At 43.2% G+C, this 15610-nt stretch overlaps 1 protein-coding gene across 5 annotated transcripts in view; it reads left to right on the top strand.

Moving 5' to 3' along the window:
- The window catches only part of pot1 (protection of telomeres 1 homolog), a 355041-nt gene that overhangs the window by 227852 nt on the left and 111579 nt on the right, over positions 1-15610 (top strand). For all 5 annotated transcript variants that reach the window (XM_063058161.1, XM_063058162.1, XM_063058159.1 and 2 more), the window contains one exon: positions 5085-5215. In XM_063058161.1, coding sequence (XP_062914231.1) covers positions 5085-5215 — 131 coding nt within the window. The remainder of the gene's footprint in view (positions 1-5084; positions 5216-15610) is intronic.

Genomic DNA, 15610 nt, shown 5'->3' with positions numbered 1-15610 from the left:
AGATTGCAGGACTGTTTAGATTCATAGATTCATAGAATAGTACAGCACAGTACAGGCCCTTTGGCCCACAATGTTGTGCCGACCCTCAAACCCTGCCTCCCATATAAGCCCCCACCTTAGATTCCTCCATATACCTGTCTAGTAGTCTCTTAAACTTCACTAGTGTATCTGCCTCCACCACTGACTCAGGCAGTGCATTCCACGCACCAACCACTCTCTGAGTAAAAAACCTTCCTCTAATATCCCCCTTGAACTTCCCACCCCTTACCTTAAAGCCATGTCCTCTTGCATTGAGCAGTGGTGCCCTGGGGAAGAGGCACTGGCTATCCACTCTATCTATTCCTCTTATTATCTTGTACACCTCTATCATGTCTCCTCTCATCCTCCTTCTCTCCAAAGAGTAAAGCCCTAGCTCCCTTAATCTCTGATCATAATGCATGCTTTCTATACCAGGCAGCATCCTGGTAAATCTCCTCTGTACCCTTTCCAATGCTTCCACATCCTTCCTAAAGTGAGGTGACCAGAACTGGACACAGTACTCCAAGTGTGGCCTAACCAGAGTTTTATAGAGCTGCATCATTACATCGTGACTCTTAAAGTCTGTCCCTCGACTTATGAAAGCTAACACCCCATAAGTTTTCTTAACTACCCTATCCACCTGTGAGGCAACTTTCAGGGATCTGTGGACATGTACCCCGAGATCCCTCTGCTCCTCCACACTACCAAGTATCCTGCCATTTACTTTGTACTCTGCCTTGGAGTTTGTCCTTCCAAAGTGTACCACCTCACACTTCTCCGGGCTGAACTCCATCTGCCACTTCTCAGCCCACTTCTGCATCCTATTAATGTCTCTCTGCAATCTTTGACAATCCTCTACACTATCTACAACACCACCAACCTTTGTGTTGTCTGCAAACTTGCCAACCCACCCTTCTACCCCCACATCCAGGTCTTTAATAAAAATCACGAAAAGTAGAGGTCCCAGAACAGATCCTTGTGAGACACCACTAGTCACAATCCTCCAATCTGAATGTACTCCCTCCACCACCACCCTCTGCCTTCTGCAGGCAAGCCAATTCTGAATCCACCTGGCCAAACTTCCCTGGATCCCATGCCTTCTAACTTTCTGAATAAGCCTACTGTGTGGAACCTTGTCAAATGCCTTACTAAAATCCATATAATTCACATCCACTGCACTACCCTCATTCATATGCCTGGTCACCTCCTCACAAGAACTGTATCAGGCTTGTTAGACACGATCTGCCCTTCACAAAACCATGCTGACTGTCCCTGATCAGACCATGATTCTCTAAATGCCTATAGATCCTATCTCTAAGAATCTTTTCCAACAGCTTTCCCACCACAGACGTAAGGCTCACTGGTCTATAATTACCCGGACTATCCCTACTACCTTTTTTGAACAAGGGAACAACATTCGCCTCCCTCCAATCCTCCGGTACCATTCCCGTGGACAACGAGGACATAAAGATCCTAGCCAGAGGCTCAGCAATCTCTTCTCTCGCCTCGTGGAGCAGCCTGGGGAATATTCCGTCAGGCCCCGGGGACTTATCTGTCCTAATGTATTTTAACAACTATAACACCTCCTCTCCCTTAATATCAGCATGCTCCAGAACATCAACCTCACTCATATTGTCCTCACCATCATCAAGTTCCCTCTCATTGGTGAATACCGAAGAGAAGTATTCATTGAGGACCTCGCTCACTTCCACAGCCTCCAGGCACATCTTCCCACCTTTATCTCCAATCGGTCCTACCTTCACTCCTGTCATCCTTTTTTTCTTCACATAATTGAAGAATGCCTTGGGGTTTTCCTTTACCCTACTCGCCAAGGCCTTCTCATGCCCCCTTCTTGCTCTTCTCAGCCCCTTCTTAAGCTCATTTCTTGCTTCCCTATATTCCTCAATAGACCCAGCTGATCCTTGCTTCCTAAACCTCATGTATACTGCCTTCTTCCACCTGACTAGATTTTCCACCTCACTTGTCACCCATGGTTCCTTCACCCTACCATTCTTTATCTTCCTCACCGGGACAAATTTATCCCTAACATCCTGCAAGAGATCTCTAAACATAGACCATATGGTTTGGAGAATCACTTGCACTAGAAAGACCTGGGGCAAGCCTTCTGCCAAATATTTAATCTTAGATAGAGTGAACCAAACAGGTGTCATTGGATAGTGACTGTCATGTTTGAACCTGTTAGTCCTTGAGATTGCTTGCTTGTTGACAATGCCAAGCACTTATATTTTATACCCCAGTCAATAAAGAAGTCTCCATCCAGATTATCCATACTGCTTCCTAAAGGTGATGATGTAAGAGTCTTCAGCAAACTGTCATATTCCCAAAGTAACATTGGTTCAATGTTGCCACAGTATAACCCAGTACTCGCGATTTATGAATTATAGCATGAATTCTTAGCTTTACGATTACACTTCTGCTGCTTAGAGAACAAGTATCTAAAATGGATGTGAAATCGTTAAGTTTCCAACCTTTAAAACTGCAATGCTCTAAAATCTACTATTAAAATGATTGCTGAATAACAGTAGGTCAGTCTCTTAATTATTCATGCAATAGCACTTTGCATTTGACGTATGCAACGATATTGTAGTTGAATTAATTTACAGGTGGAAACTCTCCAGTCCAAAATTCTGTGATGTGACAATTCCTTTGGTCTGGCACGTTGTGAATCTGTACTACAGATTTGTACTAATTAACTAATTCTTAGATCTAACTATGATCTGTGCTAATCTGTAGCTCATTAACCTGCCAGTTCAATGTTTGCATTCTCAGCTGACAGTATTTCCAGTTTACTGAAACTTAGGGTTTAGGACAACTTTCAGAGCTCATGACCTCATGAATACATCTGTACTTAAAACAAGCAGTTCTCCTACTCAGAGGAAGATGATCAAGGGCAATTTCTGTAGTCCAGCACCTGATAGGTCCCAAGGGTGCTGGATTAGAGAGTTTCAACCTGTCGAAGTCTGGATGATTGATCTGGAAAAATAAGTTCAAATCCTGCCATGTAATTTAATTTCATCAAATAAAGTAAATCTGTAATGTATTATCACTCTTAGTAAGTGCTGGCTATGTAACTACCAGGCTTTAGTAAAATTATGTTTGCTTATATAATTTGGAAGGAAATCTAACATCTTGATCTATCTTAAATGTGAATTATGTAATGTGGTCAATGTAACAGTGACTTCCAGAGTTCCAAACCAATCTGTCAGGTTCAAGGGCAGATATTTCCTTGCAATAAATTCTCGCTGTACAATGTCACATTCTAGTGAATGAGTGAAATAAGTCTTGTGTCTGAGAATTTTAATCATATAAACTACCAGAGATTCAACATTTTGGCAGGCAGCTTGACTAATTAATCGGCACAAAATGTGGAAGCTGTAAAAGGGAGCACTGAAATTCCATCTTAATTTTTTTCTGGGGCATTTTTTCCCAAAAGAAAATCAGCACTCCTGCTTAAAATGCAACAGTTTGTAGCTTGGTGTTGCCTGGTTATTTACTGGTATTACTGAAGAAGGAAGCCTGTAACAAGGGTTATAAAATATTCCAGTGATCTGAACTTGGGGAAGGGATGTTTGCAGATTTCAGCTCCTCTCTGTGTGGACTATGTGCTTTCTACGTTACCACTCGGCTAATTTTAGGGTATTCTCCCAATACTAAGTCTTTTCTTTCGAAAATCAACTTTACTCATAAAAATACATGGAGGAAGTCGACACAATCAGTGTGAATTTTTTTATGTTCATAGTGTCATCAAATCAGTACATTCACTGTGCCGTCAAATCAGCTCATTCTGTTTATAAGGCCCTAGTGACACTCGTATGGCATTTTTAAACATGTTTTTGAGATGCTATTAAGCAGTACCCAATCCCTCAGTATCCAATGCCAACACGATATTAGACTGCAGTCCCTTTCTACAAAGCCTTTCAGTTGGCTACATCGGGCTTCAGTAAATTCCTTAACATATACAACTGCAGACTAAAATATAGCAGTTGGCAGCATTCATGTACAGACGTTTTGTTGCATTGAAGATGAACTTGTTTTAGCCGAACCAAAGAGTATCCTGCTGCAAGCTGATGATCTATTAGCAGCATTCAGTGCTTTCTTGGTATGTGTCCCTGGGAACTTCTCATAGTGTTCTATAACACAGTTGATGGGGACAAACCAAGATAAGGGCCCATGCATCGTTTTTTGGGTCTTCTTGTTAGAAGCACAGTGCACAAAGATGTGCACCGTCATCTTCCCCATAGGAGAGCAGCAAGTACTTCATAATCCCCCTGACTAAAGAAAGCCAGATTTCTTCTTGTTCAGCTTAACGACGTGAACAAATATAAATAAATAAATACTATAAACATGAGAAAGGCTGCAGATGCTGGAAATCCAAAGCAACACACACAAAATGTTGGAGGAACTCAGCAGGGTCAGGCAGCGTCGATGGAAATGAATAGTCAGCGCTTTGGATGAGAAGGAAGGGGAAAGATGTCAGAATAAAAAGGTGGGGTGAGGGGAAGCAGGCTAGCTGGAATGTGATAGGTGAAGCCAGGTGGGCGGGAAAGGTCAAGGGCTAGAGAAGAAGGAATCTGATAAGAGAGGAGAGTGGGCCATAGGAGAAAGGGAAGAAGGAAGGGATTCAGGAGGAGGAGCAACACCTCATGTTCCATCAAAGTAGCCTACAATCAGATGGCATAAACATCGATTTCTCCTAGTAATTTTTTCCCTCCTTCCCTCTTCTATTCCCAAATCTGGCATCTTACCTCTTCTGAACTGCCTATTACTTTCCCCTGGTGCCCCTTCTCCTTCCCTTTCTCCTATGGTCCACTCTCCTCTCTTATCAGATTCCTTCTTCTCCAGCCCTTGACCTTTCCCACCCACCTGGCTTCACCTATCACTTTCCTGCTTGCCTCATTCCCCTCCCCCACCGAAACATCAACTATCTATTCATTTCCATAGATGCTGCCCGACCTGCTGAGTTCCTCCAGCATTTTGTGTGTGTTGCAATAAATACTCTATATTTTACCATGCCCTTTTAACTGAGTGTGATCACACTTTTGCAGATTACTGTTCTACAGTCACCATAGTGGACCATTCAGAAGGAAAACTCCATTGTGTGATTTTCAACGGGAATCCTGATCTGCTTCCTAAAATCTACAAAGTTGGCGATGTGGTTCGTTTCCATAGAGTGAAGGTGGGTTTGTTTAATTGCTTTGTGTGTAGTGAGCATGAAAACTAACAGAGAAAAAATAATTCCACTTTTGGAAGAACTTTTGTGTCTTGCAACTTCAAAACAGCCCAAAATATTTTATAAGTGTTGAAGCTGTTTTTGAAGTGTGGTTGGTATTATGTGGAACTAGACAACGGGGTGACCCGTTGGGGCACCCGTTGAGAGAAGGGTAGTGCAATCTGATGTGACCGGAATGAACATTAAATTTTCTGGAATGCTATTGGTATCGCTTTGCTTTGGAAACTGAAGTAGAAAACCTCAGTTTATTAAAGAAGAATGACATGTAGCAAAGCAAATAAAGCTCCTCCTCGTTTAATGAAGGACACGTTTGATGGCATCTTTTCTGGTTTATCTACCACCCTTGTGCCTCTCATTGTCATTCTGGAGACATGCAGTCCTTTCATCCCCCGTCCCTTCATCTCTTCTGCTGTTTGTTGTTTGTCTCTGATCCTGGAGACGTGCATGCCTCTCCTCCTCTAGCTCTTCTTGTCTCATCTTTTTTTGTCCTGACACTTTGATCCTGGAGTCATGCGGCCCTGGCCTCATCCGATTCTTGTTCTCTCCCTCTCCTTGCCGCTTCCCGATGACATTTGGCACCATCTTTTGACCATAATGTCCCCCTTCCTTTCCATGCGGCATAATTAGGCTGACCATTTTTTTTACCCTAATGCTGGATAGAAGATCATCGTCATCATCATCATCAGGTGCCATGCCCAGTTTGAGCTTTGACTGCCATGGCCCACATACTCCTGTTTCAGGTCAAGTGGATCAATTCATTGGTATTCATTTCCAGTTCTCTGGCTGCTGTCTCCATCATCATTTGTCTTTGTCTTCCTCTTGCTTTCTTCCCTTCACTCTTTCCCATAATTACCATGCATTCTAACTCCTCTTTCCTAATCACATGTCCAATGATGTTACATTGCCTTTTCATGATCTCATACATTATTTCTCTTTTTATGGGTGCCTCGAAGTATGTCATTACAATAAGATTTAATTATCTCTTATTGATGCGTCTCAATTAGATCTGTCCCAATCCTGCACATGCTGATGGTGATTAGCAGAATGTGACCCCTCGAAATAGAGCAGCCCTGCCCTTTTGCTCCGGTAGATGTGCACTGCTGAGGCTGGCCGTGCGCATATGTTGGGCTGTCGCGTCCCTTTTCCATGATGGCCGATCGGGTCTCGGGTGAAAGGGAGCCCGTTGATTTTTGGCGAATGAGCAATTTATACGATTATATAACCCTGAACTTTGCCTGCATTCTGTAAGTTAGCACATTTTAATTCGATTTAGCCAAAATAAGTGCTGCTGTAATGCACTGTTTGCGCTAATTGGAGGTCACAAACAGAAAAGTAGACAGACAGAACATGAGAATTTTAGTAGTATATAGATTTATGCTCAGCAGGATTACCTGTGCAGCAGTTGGATAATCTGCTGTAGTAATTTAGCTGATGAATATGTATTGGCCAAGTGATTTACTGCCTTATCTCCACAAAGCTAGCCATTTTAAAACTATCCAGGAAAAGAGTGCTGTTGAATAGATTGATTATAATGAAATTATGTTGAAAACATTCAACAATTGCAGAAAAACTTGAGGCTGGAGAAGTTGGTGGCAGTCCAAAACAAAAGCAGAAGTTAATATGCAGGCATCACAGAAAGCTAAGAGTAGCCATTGGGCTCCCCAAGCCTTCTCCGCCATTCAGAGGCTGAGGTGTATCTCACTTCCATGCAGCCATGTCAGCTCCACATCCATGCCTTGTAATATTCTCCAAGGATCACCACCTTGTCTTTGTGAAGGGGCTTGTGAGTTCCTGAGATCCTGCTGTCTGGTGTTTAGCTGCTGGTAGGGTCACCCTTGGCAGTAAGGTCAAGGGGGAGATTCCAGACAAAGAGTGATCCAATCAAGATCTCAGTGGTGGGCCTGGTGGAAGATGATGACAGATCACAACAGGCGGAGGGAGACTGCAACAGTAAGGGATACCCAGTCGTCTGGCATTCCATCCCACTTGGACCCTGACTGCAATCTGTCAAAGACCACATAGTGGCTGCCCATGCCTCAGCCTCTCCACGTTAAACAAAGTCACACACAAGTGTCCTCCATTAAGGGAATCTATCCTAACTTCCCAGGTTAAGAGTCGTGTTAGCAGAACATCATACTCGATTCGAGTGATCAGACTACTACTATCTGTACCATTCACACAATTGGAGTATTTAGTGAGCTGCTATTTCTTGTGTGATAGTTCTATACTTCCACATTAACAAAAGTGTCATAATTTCTCTCATGATTTTCGGGTGATTATCCTACCCTGGATCCTCTCGTAAACATACATTCTACGAGTTTTTTTTCAAAATCCCAGGATCATCAGTGAACTCACCCCTTGATCTGCAAAGTGGCATCAACACAGACTAAGTCACTAGTTTATGGAATCTGTCCTCAGTGTCTAACCTGTAGAACCCTGTTATTATTCTGGTCAATGTGCTGAGTTAATCTGGTAGACTCAAATATGAAGTGGATCCAAAATTGAGAGAATCTGGTGCCAGACTCTGGAGTGACAGAAAGGGAGAATATATTTTCAGAGTTGAGACTAAATTAATATATTTTAAGGCAGGGAAAAAAGTTTTCTCGGATGTTTCACCAATAAAATGCCATTGTGATGAATTTAAAAATGCAAACACGAGGAAATCTGCAGATGCTGGAATTTCAAGCAACACACATAAAAGTTGCTGGTGAACGCAGCAGGCCAGGCAGCATCTCTAGGAAGAGGTACAGTCGCTAGGGGGAGCAGAGTGGTGGTAGAAGACCTAACCAGTTCCCCTCTACCACCACTCTGCAGTGGAATTTTGCAAGAGACAGGATGAGAAGAGGAATATCCTGATAGCTGTGAGAGTCAGTAGGCTTATAGTAGGCATCAGTGGATAAGCTGTCTCCAGAGACAGAGACAGAAAGATCTAGAAAGGGGAATTAGTCCTTACTCTTAATAATTTCTCCTTTGGCTCCTCCCACTTCCTCCAAACTAAAGGCGTAGCACCCGTATGGGTCCCAGCTATGCCTACCTTTTTGTTGGCTTTGTGGAACAATCCATGTTCCAAGTCTATACTGGTATCTGTCCCCCACTTTTCCTTCGCTACATCGACGACTGCATTGGCGCTGCTTCCTGCACGCATGCTGAGCTCGTTGACTTTATTAACTTTGCCTTCAACTTTCACCCTGCCCTCAAGTTTACCTGGTCCATTTCCGACACATCCCTCCCCTTTCTAGATCTTTCTGTCTCTGTCTCTGGAGACAGCTTATCCACTGATGCCTACTATAAGCCTACTGACTCTCACAGCTATCAGGATATTCCTCTTCTCACCCTGTCTCTTGCAAAAATGCCATCCCCTTCTCGCAATTCCTCCGTCTCCGCCGCATCTGCTCTCAGGATGAGGCTTTTCATTCCAGGAAGAGGGAGATGTCCTCCTTTTTTAAAGAAAGGGGCTTCTCTTCCTCCACCATCAACTCTGCTCTCAAACGCATCTCCCCCATTTCACGCACATCTGCTCTCACTCCATCCTCCCGCCACCCCACTAGGAATAGGTTCCCCTGGTCCTCACCTAACACCCCACCAGCCTCCGGGTCCAACATATTATTCTCCGTAACTTCCGTCACCTCCAACGGGATCCCACCATTAAGCACATCTTTCCCTCCCCCCTCTCTCTGCTTTCCACAGGGATCGCTCCCTACGCGACTCCCTTGTCCATTCGTCCCCCCCATCCCTCCCCACTGATCTCCCTCCTGGCACTTATCCTTGTAAGCGGAACAAGTGCTACACATGCCCTTACACTTCCTCCCTTGCCACCATTCAGGGCCCCAGACAGTCCTTTCAGGTGAGGCGACACTTCACCTGTGAGTCGGCTGGGGTGATATACTGCATCCGGTGCTCCCGATGTGGCCTTCTATATATTGGTGAGTCCCGACGCAGACTGGGAGACCGCTTTGCTGAACACCTATGCTCTGTCCACCAGAGAAAGCAGGATCCCCCAGTGGCCACACATTTTAATTCCACATCCCATTCCCATTCTGACATGTCTATCCACAGCCTCCTCTACTGTAAAGATGAAGCCACACTCAGGTTGGAGGAGCAACACCTTTTATTCCGTCTGGGTAGCCTCCAACCTGATGGCATGAACATTGACTTCTCTAACCTCTGCTAATGCCCCACCTCCCCCTCGTACCCCATCCGTTATTTTTTTTTTTACACACATTCTTTCTCTCACTCTCCTTTTTCTCCCTCTGTCCCTCTGACTATACCCCTTGCCCATCCTCTGGCTCTCCCCCCCCCTTTTCTTTCTCCCCAGGCCTCCTGTCCCATGATCCTCTCGTATCCCCTTTGCCAATCGCCTGTCCAGCTCTTGGCTCCATCCCTCCCCCTCCTGTCTTCTCCTATCATTTTGGATCTCCCCCTCCCCCTCCCACTTTCAAATCTCTTACTAACTTTTCCTTCAGTTAGTCCTGACGAAGGGTCTCGGTCCGAAACATTGACTGTACCTCTTCCTAGAGATGCTGCCTGGCCTGCTGCGTTCACCAGCAACTTTGATGTGTGTTGCTTCATTGAGGATCTGATGCGGAGGCAGAGTGATAGGAGTTTCCAAGCTGCTATGGTGAAATGCAAGCAACACCCACAACATGCTGGTGGAACGCAGCAGGCCAGGCAGCATCTATAGGAAGAGGTACAGTCAATGTTTCGGGCCGAGACCCTTCGTCAGGACTAACGGAAAGAAGAGATAGTAAGAGATTTGAGAGGGGGAGGAGGAGATCTGAAATGATAGAAGACAGGAGGAGGAGGAGGTATGGAGCTAAGAGCTGAAAAGTTGATTGGCAAAAGGGATACGAGGCTGGAGAAGGGAGAGGATCATGGCGCGGGAGGCCTAGGGAGAAAGAAAGGGGTAGGGAAGCATCAGAGGAAGTTATAGTGAGAGGGACAGAGGGAGAAAAAATAGAGAGAAAGAAAGGGGGGGAAATAAATAATGGATGGGGTAAGAAGCGGGGAGGAAGGGCATTAACAAAAGTTAGAGAAGTCAATGTTCATGCCATCAGGTTGGAGGCTACCCAGACGGAATATAAGGTGTTGTTCCTCCAACCTGAGAGTGGCTTCGTCTTGACAGTAGAGGAGGCCGTGGATGGACATATCAGAATGGGATGTGGAATTAAAATGTGTGACCACTGGGAGATCCTGCTTTCTCTGGCGGACAGAGCGTAGGTGTTCAGCGAAACAGTCTCCCAGCCTGTCTCTCCAATATATAGAAGGCCGCATCGGGAGCACCGGACGCAGTATATCACCCCAGCCGACTCACAGGTGAAGTGTCGCCTCACCTGGAAGGACTGTCTGGGGCCCTGATTGGTGGTGAGGGAGGAAGTGTTAAGGGCATGTGTAGCACCTTGTGCACACATGCCCTTACACTTATGCAAGCTTGTGCACCCAGGTCAATCATCCTGTGTGTGGGACTAGGATCATTGAAGGCATAGTGGCCACAGTAGGCACAGATAATGGATATGTGCAAAAGACTGGGGACAGAATTGTTCAAGAGATCATTACACAGACAAGAAAGAAAAGGGCCAGGGAAGTGTTTAGACTTGAGGAACAGAACTTAAGATATTAAAATGGAATATTATTGTAAACTGATGAGAGAAGGGAAATTGGTAAATAGTGTGATTCAGGCAATTGCATTGGACTAGCTTTTAATTTAAACACCGGCACAGATAGCCGCAAGCCCGAGTGTCGGACACGGAGGTGAGGGTCGGGCTGATTTTGCTTGCAGTCCTACGAATGTTCATTCATTTTTCCGCGGTGCTGAGGCTGTGAACTGATCCGGCCGCCGTGCGTTTCTGCCCAGCTGTTGTGAAAAGTGGGGACCGAGGCTTGGTCCTACTCCAGCTGCTCCAGGCATGGATCTGAGACTCAGTCTGGTTCGGGATGCTGTTGACTTGCTTCTAGTTGTTTCCATGATGTGTGTTTTTTCCCTCTCAAAAACAACAGTGATTTTTGGTCTTTTTTAAAATTGGGTTATTCGAGTTTCTTACTTTGTGTCTATCTATAAGCAGACAAATTTTAAGGATTATAATTTATACATTCTTTGATAATAAATGTGTTTTGAATCTTTGAATTTTCACAAGCTTGTGGGAAGTGTAAATATTTTAAGAATACCACCATCTAAAGGATTTATTGATTTTCAGGCTGAGTAGAGATGAAAGGACAGAAGAAGGAATTCTTTGTGATGCATGGTGTTGGATGTCAGCTTAAAGCTGAATCAAAGCACTTCAGTTTATCAGAGGCCACAGGTGTGGGTTGGCTTCTCTCTTGGTGATAATAAGTCTTTCAATGAACCCAGATAGTCTTAGAGATAACCAGACAGGGAATCAAGATGCAGAGAGATAGCTGGTTGCGAAGAGAGAAGAATTGGAGGTTGCTCTTCCCTCCAGGAGAATCCACAATTTGAAAACTCTGAGTTTTATTACCGGATCTGTCCATAGTGCACAAATGTCATGGTTCTCCAACCAGTTCAAGGTTCAATAAAACACAATAACATTATTGGCTTTCTTCCCCCATTCTGCATTTCTCAGTTCTGAACTATTCCTCTCAAATCCTGATAAACACTTATTATACAGAAGCATGCAAATTTCTGTTTCCAGAAAAGGTCATGTTAATTTCAGTGGTGTTCAGATCTGACATGGATGGATTTACATAAAGTGCCTACATTTTGCAAATCTTCCTAACAGCTAATTAATATTAATACCTACTGCTAAATGCTGACATTAAACATTGATGCTCACTTACTCCTGAATAGCACTGAACGTTTTGAAAACAATCTGCAGAAAATGAACCGAAATCTTTCTCCTTAAAACATTTTTTATTGAAACATGCTTTGCTCCTGTCTCTTTGGGAGTGTACCAGATATGGTGGGAGGAAAATGAGCAGAACAGAATGAGAGTTGAGGCCACATAACAACACAGATTAAACTGAGTGGAAGTGAATGGATCAATTCCCATGGATATTTTACTTTTAACTTGTATTTCCTGTTAATTCTCTTTGTATCTGCTGAACAAATACACTGTCAGTGTTGAAAAGAAAATAGTCTTATTCCCTGATCAGTGCAGGAACAAAATATGACCTATCCACAAATTAATTATTTGTGAGAACAGAATGGTTATGTTAGTGAACCAGTCATTCAGAGGCCTGGACTAATGATTCAGGGACTGGTTCAAATCCCACCACAGTAGTTCAGAAATATAATTTCAGTTAATTAAATACATCTGGAATTAAAACACTACTTTCATTAATGGTGACAATTAAAGCCACCAGATTGTTGTAAAAATATAATCTGATGTCCTTTAAGGAAGGAAACCTGCCTATATGCCAAATAAGTCACTGAGATGTGTCAAGTCTGCTAACAGAGTGCTTTCTGCATCATTCTGCTCAGTGGATGTGATTGTGCCAGTGGTGAATTCAGTCTGCGATGTTGTCTCATTAGTAAGTGGAGCTTGCACCATAATTGCGGGAAGTGTTGTCACAGAGTAGCTAAGCACAGCAAATCAGTCAGTCATAGAATGCTGTTGAGACTGGTTCACATCCTACACTGAAGGTCTTTATTGGTCGTCAGTAACACCACCATGGTCAAACTGAATCCTAATCAACAACATGTCTGTGACAAGGAGACCAGCACAAGAGGAGGCCACTTCATCTTGTCCTCACCTCATCAACCATTACTTGTGGACATTATAGCAAGGGTGGTCACTGCCTTGTGGAGAGGAAATCCTGATGTCATACTGAAGTCACTTTGCAATGTGTTCTTTACACAAAAATGGGCAACTTTGATGCTCTGCAACCTTATGTTATATTCCTTAGCTAATTTCATTTGTGTCCTGCCATTGTTCATTTAATCCCAGGAGTTCTAGTTTTGAGAACAAATCAGTGACAGATTAAATAGTTCAAAAAAATAATGGGCTCACAGAAGTCTGAGTGGCTGCTTGTTAGGAAGTGGTCTTTCTTGACAAATATTGATTTACATTGGTGTCTCACATCACAGAAACAAGCCTTTTGACCTGTTACGTCCACACTGCCCATCAGGCATCCACCTACTCTTACTCATTCTATGCTGCTCACGTTCTTATCATTTCCAACCCCCAGGTTCTATCACCAAGCTACACACTAATGGCCAATTAGCCAGTCTCATCTTCAGTGGGGGAAGAATTGGGACCACATTGAGGAGATCAATGGGGAGTCCCTAAATCTGTGTTGCAGCAGCTGGGTTTTACTAAATGTGTTGTTGTACTGCGCTCAATAACAGTACCAGACAAAGGCTGCTGGTTGCATGAAAGACAAGCTTGCATTGTTCTAGACTATTTCAAATGACTGAATATTAACCAGACTGCTCAGTAAAGCAATAAACGTTTGAAGATGTCTTTTTTTCCATGAAATTTCCATGGTTAAATTGTGTCAAATGCAAAGAATTGCAGTTGAAGGACCGGGGATCATTGTCCCAAGTTTCACCAGGGGTCAAGGGAATAAAACAGTGGCTGATTTAGGCGAATGTAGCCTTGCATTCTGGGTGGTTTGTGTGAGGTGAAAGAGATGAGGAAAACCACTGTTTAGAAGTCCTAGAATGGATTTCCAAATGATTCCTGCAGATTCCTCACGTTTTGAAGGTCAAGCAAAGAAAACCTCCAAAATTCAGAACGATGAGGAAGAATAGGAAGAAGAAAAAATCTGTATTTTTATAACAACTTATTCTTAAGCATTGATCCATTCTTTGGACTGAAGTGACTCACTCCAGGTCACCCAGGTTCTCAGGATTCTAGTAATAACTGTCCAGGAAACCTTCTGCAAAGCCCGTCCTTGCACTACTCTCCCAGGTGTCTTGCATATATGTAACATTTTGGAGCAGAAACTGAAGGCAAAAAAAAATAGTTATGACCTACTTATGCAGTTTGCTGTGATTTTTGTTAACGAAGTCTGCAGAAGGTATTCTACTGCTGAGTGACATTTTTAAATGAGATTATAAAGTGTTACAGTCAAAAAGTACTGTGATTATATTTTCTTGAATCTGCATCACGAGATATGCATAAATGATGGTTAGAAGGCTTCATACTTTAATTTTCAGAGATAAAACAAGACATAAAAAGCAGAGAAAATATATTTGAATATGTTTTATATATGAGTTGTATTAAGTTATTGTAGAATTTATTAATGCAATACATTTGTGCTACTATACTGCAGTTATTAGAGTATATGATTTAATCACTTTTAATGTACATTTAATATTAATGTAGAAAAGTGGTGTGAATATAATTTTAGAGATAAGTGTGGTTCTTTAGAGACCAGTGCTCAAGTGTGTCTCAACAAAAACTCACCTCTAATGTAGTAAAAGATGCTTGGTAGGAACATTATTTTAACCTGAACCATAAATCTTTGAATAATTTGGAGTGTTGTAATGAAGCAGAGGATGGAAGACAATGGGAGAGGCTTTGAGAGAAAGCCTTTACGTCTCCAGTGGACGTGGGGTTAGAAGGCCATGCCAAAACCTCTGGGATGTGGAATTGGTGGAGATTACGGGGAAAAGAGGATATATTTCTTTGGATACCAACAGTTTGTATACGGCTTACATACTTTGATAATAAATGTACTTTGAATCTTTGAATCAAAAACCAGGACAAGAATGTTAAAACTTGTGTGGTGCTGGGCCAGGAATGAATGTAATTCAGAAATAGAGACTGGGGCCCGGGGTACTGTAGGCCAGTTTTATAGCGCAGTGCTTATGTAGGGTACAAAATGAGAGCCTGGTCAGTGCTTTAGAACAGCTTTGATGTAACAAAAACATAGATGACACTTTGAATTTCAGATAATACCAGAGAAGAATGAAGTAGAGTGATATTATCATATCTTTGTATGCTACAGACAGAGGCCTGTTGGTTTATCCAGTTTATGCCAGGACTTTCTGTCACATTGCCCCACTAATTCTCCTGTAATCACAGTTACAGAGCATGGAAACAGGACCTTTTTGTCCAGTAAACCCATAACTATCAGCCACCCTTAAACATGAATATTAATCCTGTACTTTATTATTTCCCCCCAACATTCTCTGTAAATCTTTCCCCCTCCTCTAGATTTCACCACTTGCTTATATACAAGGATCAATTGGCAGAGGTGAATGAACCAATTGACCTGCACATCATTGGGGTGTGGAAGGAAACGAGAGCATCTGGGCATAATTCCTGCAGTCATGGTGAGAATGTGCCAATTCCACACAGGTAGCACCAGGCCTCAGGATGGAGTCCGAGTCCTTGGAGCTGTGTGGCAGAAGCACTAACTGCCTTGCTGGTAGTATTG

The sequence above is a fragment of the Mobula hypostoma genome, chromosome 9 (assembly GCF_963921235.1).
Source record: "Mobula hypostoma chromosome 9, sMobHyp1.1, whole genome shotgun sequence".
Classification (NCBI taxonomy): Eukaryota; Metazoa; Chordata; class Chondrichthyes; order Myliobatiformes; family Myliobatidae; genus Mobula; species Mobula hypostoma.
This window is presented reverse-complemented; position numbering and strand designations above follow the sequence as displayed.